The 12,845-nt window shown below is 63.9% G+C and overlaps 1 protein-coding gene across 5 annotated transcripts in view; it reads right to left on the bottom strand.

Annotated features, from left to right (window-relative positions):
* The window catches only part of AHDC1 (AT-hook DNA binding motif containing 1), a 51,459-nt gene that overhangs the window by 38,266 nt on the left and 348 nt on the right, over positions 1–12,845 (bottom strand). For 2 of the 5 annotated variants that reach the window (XM_071453455.1, XM_071453456.1), the window contains exon 2: positions 12,480–12,600. Coding sequence is in view for 1 of the 5 variants with exons in the window: in XM_071453452.1 (XP_071309553.1) it covers positions 12,480–12,615 (136 nt within the window). In the remaining 4 variants the exon portion in view is untranslated. Of the gene's footprint in view, positions 1–6,830; positions 6,987–12,479; positions 12,703–12,824; positions 12,844–12,845 lie in introns of those variants that run through there. The other 3 variants (XM_071453454.1, XM_071453452.1, XM_071453451.1) reach the window with 3 other exon arrangements.

Below are 12,845 nucleotides of genomic sequence, written 5' to 3'. Positions count from 1 at the left end.
ACAGGACCACACTGGCACTGCAGCCACGCTCCTGCGAGCGCAAACCCAGACAGGGGCCAAGCACTGGGTGCTGCAAAGTGTTCCCTTCCCAGGGGACATCAGCCACGCCTGTGGGGGCAGCTGGGGTCACCAAGGAGGGCTGAGCTCCCCCAGGGTGAGCCGGGGTCCTGTCGTGCTGGAGCGCAGGCATGGCACTCATGAGGGGGGAAAGAGAAACTGAGGCAGGCAGAGGTTTTGGGAAAGGGCAATCCAGGTGGCATGAAGGGGACAGGGGAAGATGTCCCTCTGTCCTTGTGTCTGTCTGTCCCTGCTGCTCCTTCTCTACTGCAAGTGCCTTGGCCAGGCCTGGTACAGAGAGCCCATCTCAGGGGCTCTGCAGGGATGGCACCAGTTGGGGAACCCATGGGCGACCCCAGCACAACCCAGGGACTACCTCATCCACAGCCAGGGGTACAAGTAATGGGGAAAATCTCAGGAGTGTGGGCAGGGCAGGAGGCCACAGGGTTGCCATGCTGCTCTGTGCCTTGTTTTCCCTCTGGCACCCACGTTGAGGCCACCCCCAGGCAGGAAAGTGGCCCCGCGGCCAGTAGAAGAGGAGGAGGAGGAGGAGAAGGAGAAGGAGGAGGAGAAGGAGGAGGAGGAGGAGGAGGAGGAGGGCTGCTCCTTCTCGGGCACACAAAGCCCCTTTCATAGGGGCTGAGTTTGGATTTCCTCTGCCAGCCCAGCACCTCGCTCCTCCTGCCCTGCCAGCAAGGCTGTGGTCAGAGGGGGAAGCTGGCGGGTGGGACACCTGGGGGGACACAGGGACCTTCAGGTGGCTTCATCCCTCACCCTGACCATCCCCATGATTTTCGCCTCCTGTCAGCTTTTAATTATACCCCTAATAAAAGTCGTTTTGCAGGGGAACAGGAGCTTTGTTGCTCAGGAGCTCATCTGCTCCTGCTGCTCCTTTCCTGCTTTAGACTGTAATCCTCAGCTGGGGACACTGCAATTAGCCACCATGGAGCTGGGCACCGTGTCACGAGGATTAGGGCTCCCTTCGGTGGGGAGCTGGGGGACCCAGCCCTGGCGGGGGCCGATGGCTCTTTGCAGGATGGGGTCTCCCCACTACAGACCCCAAATGAGGGGCACCAGCTCAAGAGCCCCTCTGAGCCAGGCATGCCCCAGCTGACCTCCTCTGGGCACCCACTGCCTGCACCCTGCACGGCATCGGTGCCACTGGGTTTTTTGGGGTGCACGGGATCCACACAGCCCCTCTGCCAAACCCCCTGCAGTCCCCCCGTGCAGGCAGACCCAAGCAGGTCACCCTGCCAGGGGCCGGGTGGCTTTGTGACTCTGGGGACAACAATGGGGCTGGGAAGACCAACAGGAGCTTCAACCCACAGCTCTGCATGCCTGTGGTGCCCATCCCCAGGGCCCTGTGTCCTCGAGCGGGGCTGAAGGGGGAAATTGAGGCACAGGGCACCAGGTGCCCACGATGCACACACTGAAGCTGGAGAAGCTCCAGTGACACTGGTGACTGATGTGACACTGGTGCAATTTCGGTGACGTGGGACCCTCGTGCACGTCTCCAAACATCTCCAGCATGGCAGAGGCGTCGCTGGACCCCTGGAAGGCCCTGAAAGGAGCCCGCGCGTGGCTCCCGGTGCCTGTCGCCAATCAGGCTCTTCCCGGGGCTGCTCGGGGAGCGCGGGCGCTCGTTAGCAGCCGCTCATTAAGAGCCCTCCGGGAGGATGAAGGTACCGGGGGCACCTGCACCTCGGTTTAATGAGCTGCAGCACCATTAAATGTTGGAGGGGACCTCGGGCACGGTGGGGGTGCTGGTGCGGGGGCTGCCCCCGCCCTGACCCCCACCCAAAGCGAGGTGGCCGCGGGAGAGGAGGAACGCGGGCAGTTGAGCCACGGTGACAACTGAGACGGCGGCGGCGGCTGCTGCCAGGGACACCCCGAGCTCCCCAGCAGCGCCGAGGGACACCCTGGGGACCCGTCCCCCCTCCAAGCCAGCACCCACGGGCGCTGCACAGAGAGAGGGACCGTGGCCAGAGCGGGACAGCAGTGCCCGCCACGACAGCACCTCTGGAGCCTCAGGGTGGGCACCTTCCCACTCGGGGTGCCCCTAGACTGGAAGGGCACCGACATCCTGTCCCCACGGGCCTCACCCAGCAGCCAGAGCTCCCAGTCTAACCATTAAAGCACAGCCTCACACAGCACCCGGAGGGGCCCGCCCGGGGGAATCTCCGGGGGCAGCCCGCACGGGCACGGTGTGTCCCCAGCCCCGCAGGACGCCTGGGTCCCCACGCTCGCACCCACCCGCGTGGGGCTCTCCCTCGTTAATGTTTACTCGGGTTCGTTAGCGCCAGCACATCGCCATGGCAACGCTGCAAGCTGCGCGTCGCCATCCGCGCCGCCGCCGTGAGGCTTGGGGACGTCCCCACGCGTGGGGTCACCGCGGGCATCCACCACCGCCACCCCCCGCCCCGGGCGTGTGGGGCTGGGGGACGGGGTGGGCAGCAAAGGCAGGGGGACACTCCAGGGCCCGCCCCTCCCCGCCGGGGTGGCGCGGCTCGGTGTCACCCTGCCCGGCGACAGCACCCGCCGCTCGCCCCCCGAGCGCCGCCGCCACGCCGGGGCTGCAGGCGGGCACTGCCAACACGCCTCGGTGCTGCATTATTTATAAACTGGAGAGCAGAGGGCTCGGCAGCAGCTGCAGAGCCCTTGCGGGCCACCCTGCCCGGCGTCACGCAGCCACCGAGCCCAGTGGCACGGTGGCACCGCAGCCCCGGCAGCCAGGAGGGACAACAGGGACAAGGCTGCCTGTGGGGCTGGCAGAGCCACGGGGCACCCAGATGTCACCCCGGCGTCCCCTTGGGCGGTACAGGCGGCTGGGGCGGCACGTGGGGATGTCTGGTGTGTCCCTGTGTCCCCTGCGCTGGCACAGCACCCCGACCTGCCGCCTGCCACTCCAACCTGCTCTGAGCCACCCCAGCCTTCCCACTGCCACTCCAACCTGCTCCTGTCGCGACCTCCCTCTTGTCACCTCAACCTCCTTCTTGCCACCCCAACCCGCCCGCTGTCCCCCCAGCCTGCTCCTGCCTCTGCATGGCCTCACTGCAGATGGAGCTGGGTGATGGCACAAAGGGGTGTCCCCGTGCCAGCCCCCCGTGGCACACGGGCGGGCACTGCGAGGAGGATGTGGCCCCAGCATTTTCTCCCACCACGGGCTCTGTTGGCTACGGCAAACAGGTTTTCCTTAAGCTTTGCAGAATCCACCCACTTCCTCCCCCCCTACGAGTCCCACCTCCAGGCTGATGGGGAGAAGGAAGGAGGGGGGTGAAAGGCTGAATTGGGGCTTTTAATTTTTCATTATTAATTTCCCATCGACGCCGAGAGGCACCGGGGCTCTCTCAGCCGCCCCCAGCATCGCCCCCCGCGCTCCCGCGCGCTCTCCAAGAGCTCTGCACCGGCTGAAGCCGAGCCAGGCTGCCGATAGGATTAATTCTGCATGACTGCCCATCTCCGCGGGGGGATCTAAGACCCTCAGGCCTGCAGCAATCTTTAAAATTCCTCCAGCCCAACTTAATTCCCTCTTCCTGCAGAGCTGGCGCATCTGCTGCAGTCAGGCACGGAGAGAAGGAGACGGAGGGAGAGGGGGGGACGACGGGCACCCAGCACCGCCGTCGGCTCCGGCGCCAGGCGGTGGCCCTGCCATGGTGGTCGTGGTCCTGTGTTGTCACTGTGGGGTCACCCAAAGCCATGCCAGTCACCCATCCCATCCCTGTGGGTGGTTTGTACTGGGGATGGGGGAAACTGAGTCAGAGTAGGTCAGCCCTGGATGCAGGGTTCCCCCCTGTTTCCCCCTAGACAGGGGATGGACACAGCCCCCTAAACTGTTGTCACCTCCCTGTCCCTGCTGGGACTCCCCAAAGCAGGAGATTGATGTAAAAATGGGGGTTTTCCATCACCTATGAGCTCTGCCTCTCCAAGCAGGTCTCATTCAGCCCCCCCAGCCCACTCTCACCTTCCAGTGTCCCAAAGGACAGACTCCCAGGGTCGAACATCCTCTGAGAGCACTCAGGGCTCAAGATGCCCTGGATCTTGGGACGGCTCATTAGAAACAGAGCTACTGCTTGGCAAAAGCAGCATGGGGGAAGATCTCCCCTCCTCAGCCAGAGGACAAGCACCCAGTGTCACCCAGAGCCACCCACACCCATCCCCATCCCCGTGGGGCGCCCTGCCCGTTCAGCCACCCCCGGGCAGCGTCAGGACAAGGAGCCTGGCCACGCTGGGGTTGTCCCCCCCAAGGCCCCGCCATGCACCGCGGCAGCCCGGGGACGGTGGCGCGTCCCCACTCTGAAGGCTCAGCCACACCGAGGCTGGCAGCCGGCGGGCAGAGCTAACCTTCAGGGGGTGATGGGGAGAGCCGTGGCAGGATGGAGGCACGGATGAGGGATGGATGGATGGATGGATTCAGCCACCGTGCCCAAAGCCTGCTGCACCCACCATCCACCCAGCGCCACAGCACCCTCCCGAGGGGCTGGATCCAGGAGAACCATCCCTTTTGCCTTCTTGCCTCCAAGTTGCCCAGCTCACCAGGCAGCTGAGGAGCGCGGCCCAGCCCAGCTGCTGGCGGAGCTGCGGATACATGCATTTAAATCACTTATATCTTTACTTTCTCCTGCGCTGGCTGTGAGATGGGCTTTTTTTTGCATGCGTAATTAGGGGGTGGAACAGATGGCGGAGGGTTCGTTTAAAGTAATGCATCCATTAAAATAACCTTCGCTGTCGGGGACTGCGCTCCGACAGGGGCCTGTTTCACCGGGGGTGGTGGGGAGGGTGGGGGGGCTTTGTGTGCTGAGGAGGGGGGTGTTGGACATTGGGAAGGGGGACGGAGTGCACATTCCCTGTGGGATGCATCATCCTGGATCGTGGGATGAAGGATACACCAACCCGTGTTGTCATGAGAGAGCCGGGGCCAAACTACGATCAAACTGGGGGCAAACTGGAATTGAACTGGTACTCTTCAGGGCCCAGTTTCCATGGCAATATGATGGCAGTGAGATGGTGGGGACGCAAAACCCAGGTTGGGGAGGATGCCAACAGTTCTTGAGGCAGGCATAGTGCTTGTGGGTACCCTGGGGTACCCTGTCCAGAGCTGCCCCCCGTGGGGACCGTGCCCACCTCTGTCCCCCACCCACCACAGAACCCAAAATATGCCTGAGGAGGGCATTGCCACGCAGCACCAGCCTTCTCTCCTGTTTCAAACCCCAGGTTCCTGGGAGAGGCAGGAGGGCTTTGTTCAGGCACCGGAGGAGCGGAGGCCAGAGAAAGCAGGAGTGCCCTGCCAGCTCTTGTGTTTCACTCCCAAGGAATGCCGGGGAGGGGAGGGGAACACTGCTCCCCGCCTTCCCGCCCCGCTGGGCGCCCAGCCCGGCTGCAGGGTGCTGAGGCTGGAGGAAGAGGAGGGATGAAGGATGGGGAGGCGGGCGTCGCGCGGATGCCGCGGTCCCACCACGTGCAGCGGGGCTGGCAGCGGGTGGGCTGAGGAGGGGGGCACACGCGATGACACACACCCGGGGTGACACGGCGATGCCAAGCACTGCCTCGGCTGGAGCGAATAATTCTGGGCAAGAGCTGCCGAGCAAATGTCACACCCCTCTCTGGAAGGAAAGGAGGAGCACCCACCAAAGGAAAGGAGGGGTGCCCACTAAATTTGGGGAGTCCAGAGAGGCCAGGGAAGAGGATGGGGAAGGGTGAAAGCAGCAGTGGTGCCAGAGCCACCCAAGCGTGTTCAAATATTTAGTGTGCACTTGCAAAGGTGCTTCTGCTGCCTTTAGGGCATCGCTGCGTTGGAAGCATCAGAGAGGTGGGAACTGGGGGATGGGGAGCAAATGCCAGCCATGTGCTGCAGGGGGGTCTTTCTTTCCAGCTGTGCTGGGAGGGCCAAGGCACGGGAGCCCAGGAAAGGCAGGGTAAGCTCAGCTTTGCCCTGAGCCTGGCCCCTGCCTCGTTGCCCCCTCCCTGGCCACAGCTCCCAGAGCTCAAGGGACTGCACATCCCTCCACTCTCCTCCTCCTCCTCTTCCTCCAGTCCCATGAGCCCCGCTGGTTCCCCACATTCCTGCTCACTGGCACCCTCGGGTGTCCCCAAGCACTGTCATGGCCTGGGGGACAGCTGGTGGCTCTGGCAACGCGGCACGTGACATCTACAGCAGTGGTGAAGTGCCGAGGGAGGCGATGTCAGGTGCTGGGGCAAGGGACCAAGGGGACATGTGGGATAGAAGGGCTTGATGGGGACCACTGCAGAGGTGCCAGCAGCCAAGAGGGGATCATGGCAGGACATGAATCATGGGGTGACAGAGGTCCCCAGACTCTTCGTTTTGACCTCCCCCACCCCACACGCACACCAAGGAGCAGCACGTTCTGCTGTGCTGGCAGAATGAGGGACGCTGGGTTTCGCCCCATTCCCACATCGTCCTCCAGCCACCAAGCCCCTGCCCCACCGCCCCCACTCCCGCTCACTGATCCAAAATTCCCCCCACTCACCCCTGTCCTCTCACCTGCCATCACCTCCCCATCAAACGCCAGAGTCTCCCTTTGCCTCTCTGGGTGTTTCGTGAGCTCCCTTTGGTGCACCCCAGCACAGTGAGCTCTTCTCACTCCCAGCCAGCAATCCGCCGGGAAAAACCGGTCCCAAAAACCTTCCCCACATCCGCGCCAGCTCTGCGGGTCTGGGGGGGCCGCGGCTGGCCCCCTGCTCGCCAAGAACAATAGCGCCTTGTTCCAGCCCGGCTCCGTCCTCTCCTCCCTGGGCAAAGCCCTGGCCACTCTCACCTCTACGTTCCTCTCGCTGTTTCCCAGCTCCCTCCTGCCAAATCCCCGTTCCCGAGTGCTTCTCCTCCCCGCGGGTCCATATTAAGCTACATTCTCCTTTCAGCTGGGTGGAAAACAGCAGTAATAACCATGTGGAGAGAGCCGTGCCCCCCACCTCCACTTCCCTCCCACTTTGGGGTTCAAATTTCATTTCAGCAAAAAAGCTTCCCCCGCCTCCAATTTCTTCCCCCAAACCGAGTCGCTGTCGTCGCGTCTGATCTCGGCAGGGGCCGTATGGATGCTCAGCTCCTCCTGGTTCAGGATCTGCTGCCAATCTGGACCTCGCAAACTGGTTCTCACACAGCTCCCGCCTAGCACCTCCCTCCCAGCAGTTATTGTCCCTCCTCAGCCACCCCAACCCAGCTCACTCTCCTGCCACCCTGCTCTCTTGTCACCCTTCCATCCCGTTTCCCTGCCTCCTTGCTCCTCTGTCACCCTGCTCCTCTGTCACCCTTCTCCACTGCCATCCTAGTTCCCTGCCACCCTGCTCTCTGCCACCCCTCTCCCATGGCACCCTGTTCTCCTGCTCCCCCTTCATCCCATTCCCTGCCATCCTGATCCACTGTCACCCTGCTCCCCTGTTGCCCTGTGACCCTACTCTCCCTATCCCCCTGTTTTGTTGTCACCACACTCCATGCCACCCTGCCCTTCTGTCACCCCTCTCCCAATGCCATCCCCGCTCCCTGTGCCACTCATCTGGTGCTCCACAGGGTGCTCGTGCCCCTGCTTCTGCTGGGCACATCCAAACCAAACCAAACCAAACCAAACCAAACCGCCGACTTCACCAGGCAAGATTTATTCCTGGCGTTTTCCTGGGGGGCCAGCGGGGCTGGCAGCTGGCAGGGAGCAGAGCGTCCCTGCTGCCTCCAGCCCAGCAGCCTCCCTCTTTCCTGCAGCTGAGGAGCTCATCTCCCTCGCCCAAGGCGCTCCATCCTCCTCCAGATATTTTAGGCCCAGGTTTTGCAAGGAATGTTCAGGCGCTGAGCCCAAGCCGATGCGCTGAAGTCAGCAGGAGGCGAAGAGGGAAGAGGAAAGAGGGAAGAAGAGAGAAGAGGGAGAGTGTGCGTGGGGCTTGAGGCCCTGGAGGCGGCAGCTGAGGGATGGGATGGCATGGGATGGGATGGGATGGGATAGGATGGGATGGGATGGCATGGCATGGCATGGCATGGCATGGCATGGCATGGTGCTCCCTCTGCCTGGAGCTGGTTTGGTGGTGGGAAGGGCAGAGGATTGGAGCTGGAGGATGCCAGAACTGCTTCCCCTCTGAGAGGATCAATACCACGTTCTGCCTCTCCTCTGTCTCCCCGTATTGTGCCAGGCCAGGCTGCACCAACGCTCTCCCTCCAGCCTGTCATGCGATTTGGAATGGGAAGGGGGACAGTCCCTGTCAGTCCCCTTCACTGGGGAGGACAAGGAGATGTTTTTGCCAGGGTGGTCTCCTGCAAACACCTGCCCAGACCCACCTTAGCACCCATGATCTCCAAGCCAGCCTCATCCCTGCATATCAATCTTTGCCTGCACACCAAACCCTCCCTGTGCACATCAATACCTGCCTCTGTACCAAACCCTGCCTGCAAACTAAACTCTGCCCATGCACACCAATCCCTGCCTGCACCCCCTGCCTTGTACACCAAACTGCCTGCACAGCAAACCCTGCCAGCACACCAAGCTCCACCTGCACACCAACCCTTCCTGCACAGCCAGTGCTTGCCTGTGCACCAAACCCTGTCCACACACCCTACCTGCACACCAAACCCTTCCTGCACAGCCAGTGTTTGCCTGTGCACCAAAACCTGTCCACACACCCTACCTGCACACCAAACCCTTCCTGCACAGCCAGTGTTTGCCTGTGCACCAAAACCTGTCCACACACCCTACCTGCACACCAAACCCTTCCTGCACAGCCAGTGTTTGCCTGTGCACCAAAACCTGTCCACACACCCTACCTGCACACCAAACGCTGCCTGCGCTCCCGACGCTGCCCATGCACGTGCAGGCAGCTCCCACTCGCGCTCCCCTCCCTGCTGCACCCTCTGACCCCCGGCATCGCCCCAGACACCGTCACCAGGCACCACCTGCCAGCACCAGGGCAGCCCATCACCCCCGAGCCCCCTCACGGCCGAGGGAGTCCCCGGCACACGCCAGCCCTGTCCCGGCCTCGCTGGCAGCCGCGGCCGACGTGCTCCGACAGGTGAGCCCCCGGGGCAGCGTTCCTGCCCGGGCCGGCAACTGTCCCCACCGGGCAGCCGGTTCGCCGGCATGTTCCTTCCCAGCACGTCCCTCCCTCCTTCCCTCCGCATCCAGCCTCTCTCGGCCGGCGAAAGGGGGGAGCCGACAGATTTTAATGAGCTCCCCGGAGGCATCGCTCCGCACCCCCCATCCTCCCGCCTCTTCCCGCGCCCGGGAACCGATGCTCTGAAACACAACCCTCGGTGGCAAGCCTGGAAAAAAACCACAGGGCACATTTCCCCCCGCCTTTTCCCTTCCCTCCTCGCCTCCCCCAGCTTTTTTTTGCTCTCCTGCCGATGCCAAAGACCCAGCCGGGCTCTTGTGCTTTCACTCGCAGCTGCAGCTGCCGATTTTCGCTGTAAGCCCTTGTGCCTAGAAGGCCCAGAGCGAGGGATTCTGGGACGCGGTGATTGAAGACAGCACCAGCACGGAGACCATTGCTCAGACTTTCCCTGTCTGTCGCCCCAACGCTCAACCCACAGAGAGGGAGGGAAAAAAAAGAAAGAAAAAAGGAGGAAAAAAAAAAAAAAAAAGAAAGATGGAGAAGGGAAAAAAACCCCACCGGACTGGCGCTCGCCCCTTCCCACCCACGCCAGGAACACGCTCGGCTGTGCCAGCACCGAGCACCGGGCAGGCAGCACACAGGGATGGGGTGGGCCCCCCAGCCCTGTGACACCCTGGTGAACTCCGAATCCAACACCAAATCCCACCAGAAGTGCGCTGGATCCCTCCCACTGCTCAGCCCACTGTACATCACCCTAAAAACTCCCAGTGGGGAGCTGAGCACAGCCCAGTTATTTCCCTTTTGTGTTATTTTTAAGGAAAATAATAACAAGGCAGCTTTCGAGCCACTGTCTGCAGCACAAGGTGAATGTTGGGGTGTGGGTGCGAGGGGTGGTGACAAATGAGCACGATGCCAGGTCCTCGTGGGAAGCCGAATGCTCACCACAGCACTGTGCCTGCCAGGATGTGCCCCAGAGCCAAGCAAACACCCTGGGAACACGCCACCATGTCCCCACTGCAGGCAGAGCCCCCTGAGGAACAAGGTCCCCAGCACCCTGGGTGTCCAGACATGCCTGGGAAGGTCCCATGGGATCAAATCCTTGCCCTCCAGCACGGGGCCAAGGCTTGGCTCAGCATGTGCCCCGAGGCAGAGCAGGAACAACTCCAGCCGGGACGGAGGGATGGACACGGATGGGAGAGAGGGAACCAGGCTGTGACCCATGCACCCCTATGCCGGCAGAGGAGGGGGTGTGCTGAGCATCTCGTGGCCAGCTGAGCCCTCACATCCCAAAAAGCTCCCCCAGCATCACCGGCTCCCCAGGGAGCGGAGCGCACGGCGCATCCCAGCCCCGAAGTTTGGCGGGCAGTGGGGCGGGGAGGGGACGGCGGTGGGGGAGGACGCACATCTGCGACGCATTCAGGGGCCATCCCGCATCCGGGCAGCCCGGCCACAGCCCGGCATCCAGCCGGCCGGCCCCAGGGGGAAAACGCTGCCATATCACCAGGCAAAAATCCCCCCCACATCCCTCCCGCTCCTGTTACCGAGCCCGGAAGAAGGAAACAGCCCTCCCCACCGCTGCCCTGTTTACCAAGAGCTGGTTCCAAGCACTCGGGAGAATAGCAGGAGCATTTCAAGGCCCTGTTTCCACTCGGCTGACACACACTATTTATAGAAGCCCACAATTCTCCCAGAGCTTTCCTCGGGATCTCAGCAGAAATAGCCTGCCCCGGGTCTCTGCTGCCTCCTCTAAGGAGGCCAGGGCAGCGCCAGCCCCTCCAGGCTTCCCTTAACCTTCCATGGGCTTCCATGGCTTCTCCTCTGCCGCCCGCCCCGCTCGGGGATGTCCTTGGCTACCCCGTGGCCGCCACGGTGCCAACCCCTCTCCCCCAAACCACCTCCGCCTCCTGCCAGGCCGCCTCCCGGCGGTGGCTCCGGCCGGTCCGGGAGGGAACCGGGCTGGGGCTGCCGGGGGGACACGCCGGGAGCCGAGCGAAAGCCACCTCCCGCCTGACTGCATCGGAGCGCGGCAGAGCCCCGGGGGACTCGCACCGGGGATGGAGTTGGCCTATTCAGGTTACAGAGACATGGCAGAGCGGAATTTGGCGCCGCGCCATCCCTTCTCCAGCCCCCCCCTCCGCCCTCCTCTTCCACCCCCCGCTCCCCACCACCACCACCACCCTCCCCTGCAAATTCCACAGCCCAGCAGGAGAAGCCAGTGTAAGGGGACACCTGGGGGGGCGAGGAAAGGGGGAGAGGCTTGGGAGGGGGGCCTCGATTCAGACCACGGGGCCCCGATTTGGACCACGCGCCCCCGACTCAGAGCACGCCGGCAGCAGGGTGGGAAGGAGAGCGGGGCAGGATCTGCGCCCGGCGCCCCGGGGGTTCGCTTCTGCTCTCTGTCACGCCAGGATAAATCTGGAGTGACTCCACCGCGCGCTGTGGCACACAATGAGCTCACCCCGCCGCTTTTGGGGGGCTCTCCTGGCAGCCGCGGCCAGGCGGGCTGGACGCACGAGGCCACCTGGTCGTGGGCACGGCCACGTCGTCCCCCCAGCACATAAACAAGCGGGGACTCAGGTGTCTCCACCTGCGCCGGCCTCGGGGACATCAAGCACCGAGGGTCTGGCGTCAGCGTGACCCTGCGGGGTGACTCCAGCCCCCGCCAGAGCCACCGCGGTCCCCCGTGGTCCCTGTCGCAAGCACCGAGGGGCCCCGCGGGGGGGCGGGGGGGGGGGGGTAAATCAGCTGATCGATAAAAACAAATCAGAGGGGGGATGACAGGCACGGGAGTAACAACCGCTCGCCGAGCCCCGCGCCACGGACCACGCAACTTCACCGGCGGGGCTGGGGGAGCCTCCCGCACGCCCCTCGCCCGCAGCCTCGCGGGAGCGCCCCCCGGGGCAGCCCCCGCTCCCCCGAGCCGGCCTGCCCGGGGCCGGCGGCGGGAGGCTGTGCCCCGGGGGGTGCCCCCGTCCTCCGGGGAGCCCCCCGAGCCCCCCGCGCCGCTGACAGGCTCTGCCTTCTAGCGGCCGGAGCCGGCTCTGACAGCTGTCACTCACCGCTCGCGCCCGGGGGGGCACGGCCGGGGGTGTCCGGGGGGAGGCGGCCGAGCCCGCGGCCACGGCAGCCCCCGCGCCATGGGGGGCTCGCCCCGGGCCCCCCGCGCCCGCACGCCCCTCCCCACCACAAGTGCCATTAAACTCCGGCAATTTGGCACCAACTCGCCGCGCAACTTCAGCGGAGGGGACGGCGCGGGGGGGGACACATGCACGCGACACGCCGCCTCCTCCCCCCCCCCGCTCTGCCCAAAGGGGGTGTCCCGAGTGTCCTCCCCCCCCTCCCAGCCCCACACAAAGGCGGGGGTCCCCGGTACTCACCCGCCGGCTCCTGCGCTCCGCGCCCCTCGGAGCCCGCCCGCTTGGGGAGGCTCCTGCCGCCCGCCGGGGCTGCGTCCTGACCGGCCGCGGGGGTCCCGGAGCCCTCGGCACCGCTCGCCACCTTCAACGAGAGCATTTCCAGCGCCTCCTGCTCACATTCTCCCCAGGCAACTCCGCTCCTGCCAGCCCGCCCCCTCCTCCGTCCCCTGCCTGCTCTTTCCTCCTTCCCTCTCCCCCCCTCCACCCCTCTATTTTATTTTTTCCGGGATTTTCTCTCCCCTCTACCGCTTAGCTTATTTTTTTCCCCCTTTTTTTCCTTTTTTTTTTTCTCCCCCTTTTTTTCACCTTTTTTTTCCCCTTTTTTTC

This window comes from Agelaius tricolor, unplaced genomic scaffold, assembly GCF_023055355.1.
Source record: "Agelaius tricolor isolate 1412-34295 unplaced genomic scaffold, bAgeTri1.0.p SCAF_36, whole genome shotgun sequence".
NCBI lineage: Eukaryota > Metazoa > Chordata > Aves > Passeriformes > Icteridae > Agelaius > Agelaius tricolor.
Note: the sequence above shows the minus strand (reverse complement) of the source record. Positions and strands in the feature narration are given on the sequence as shown.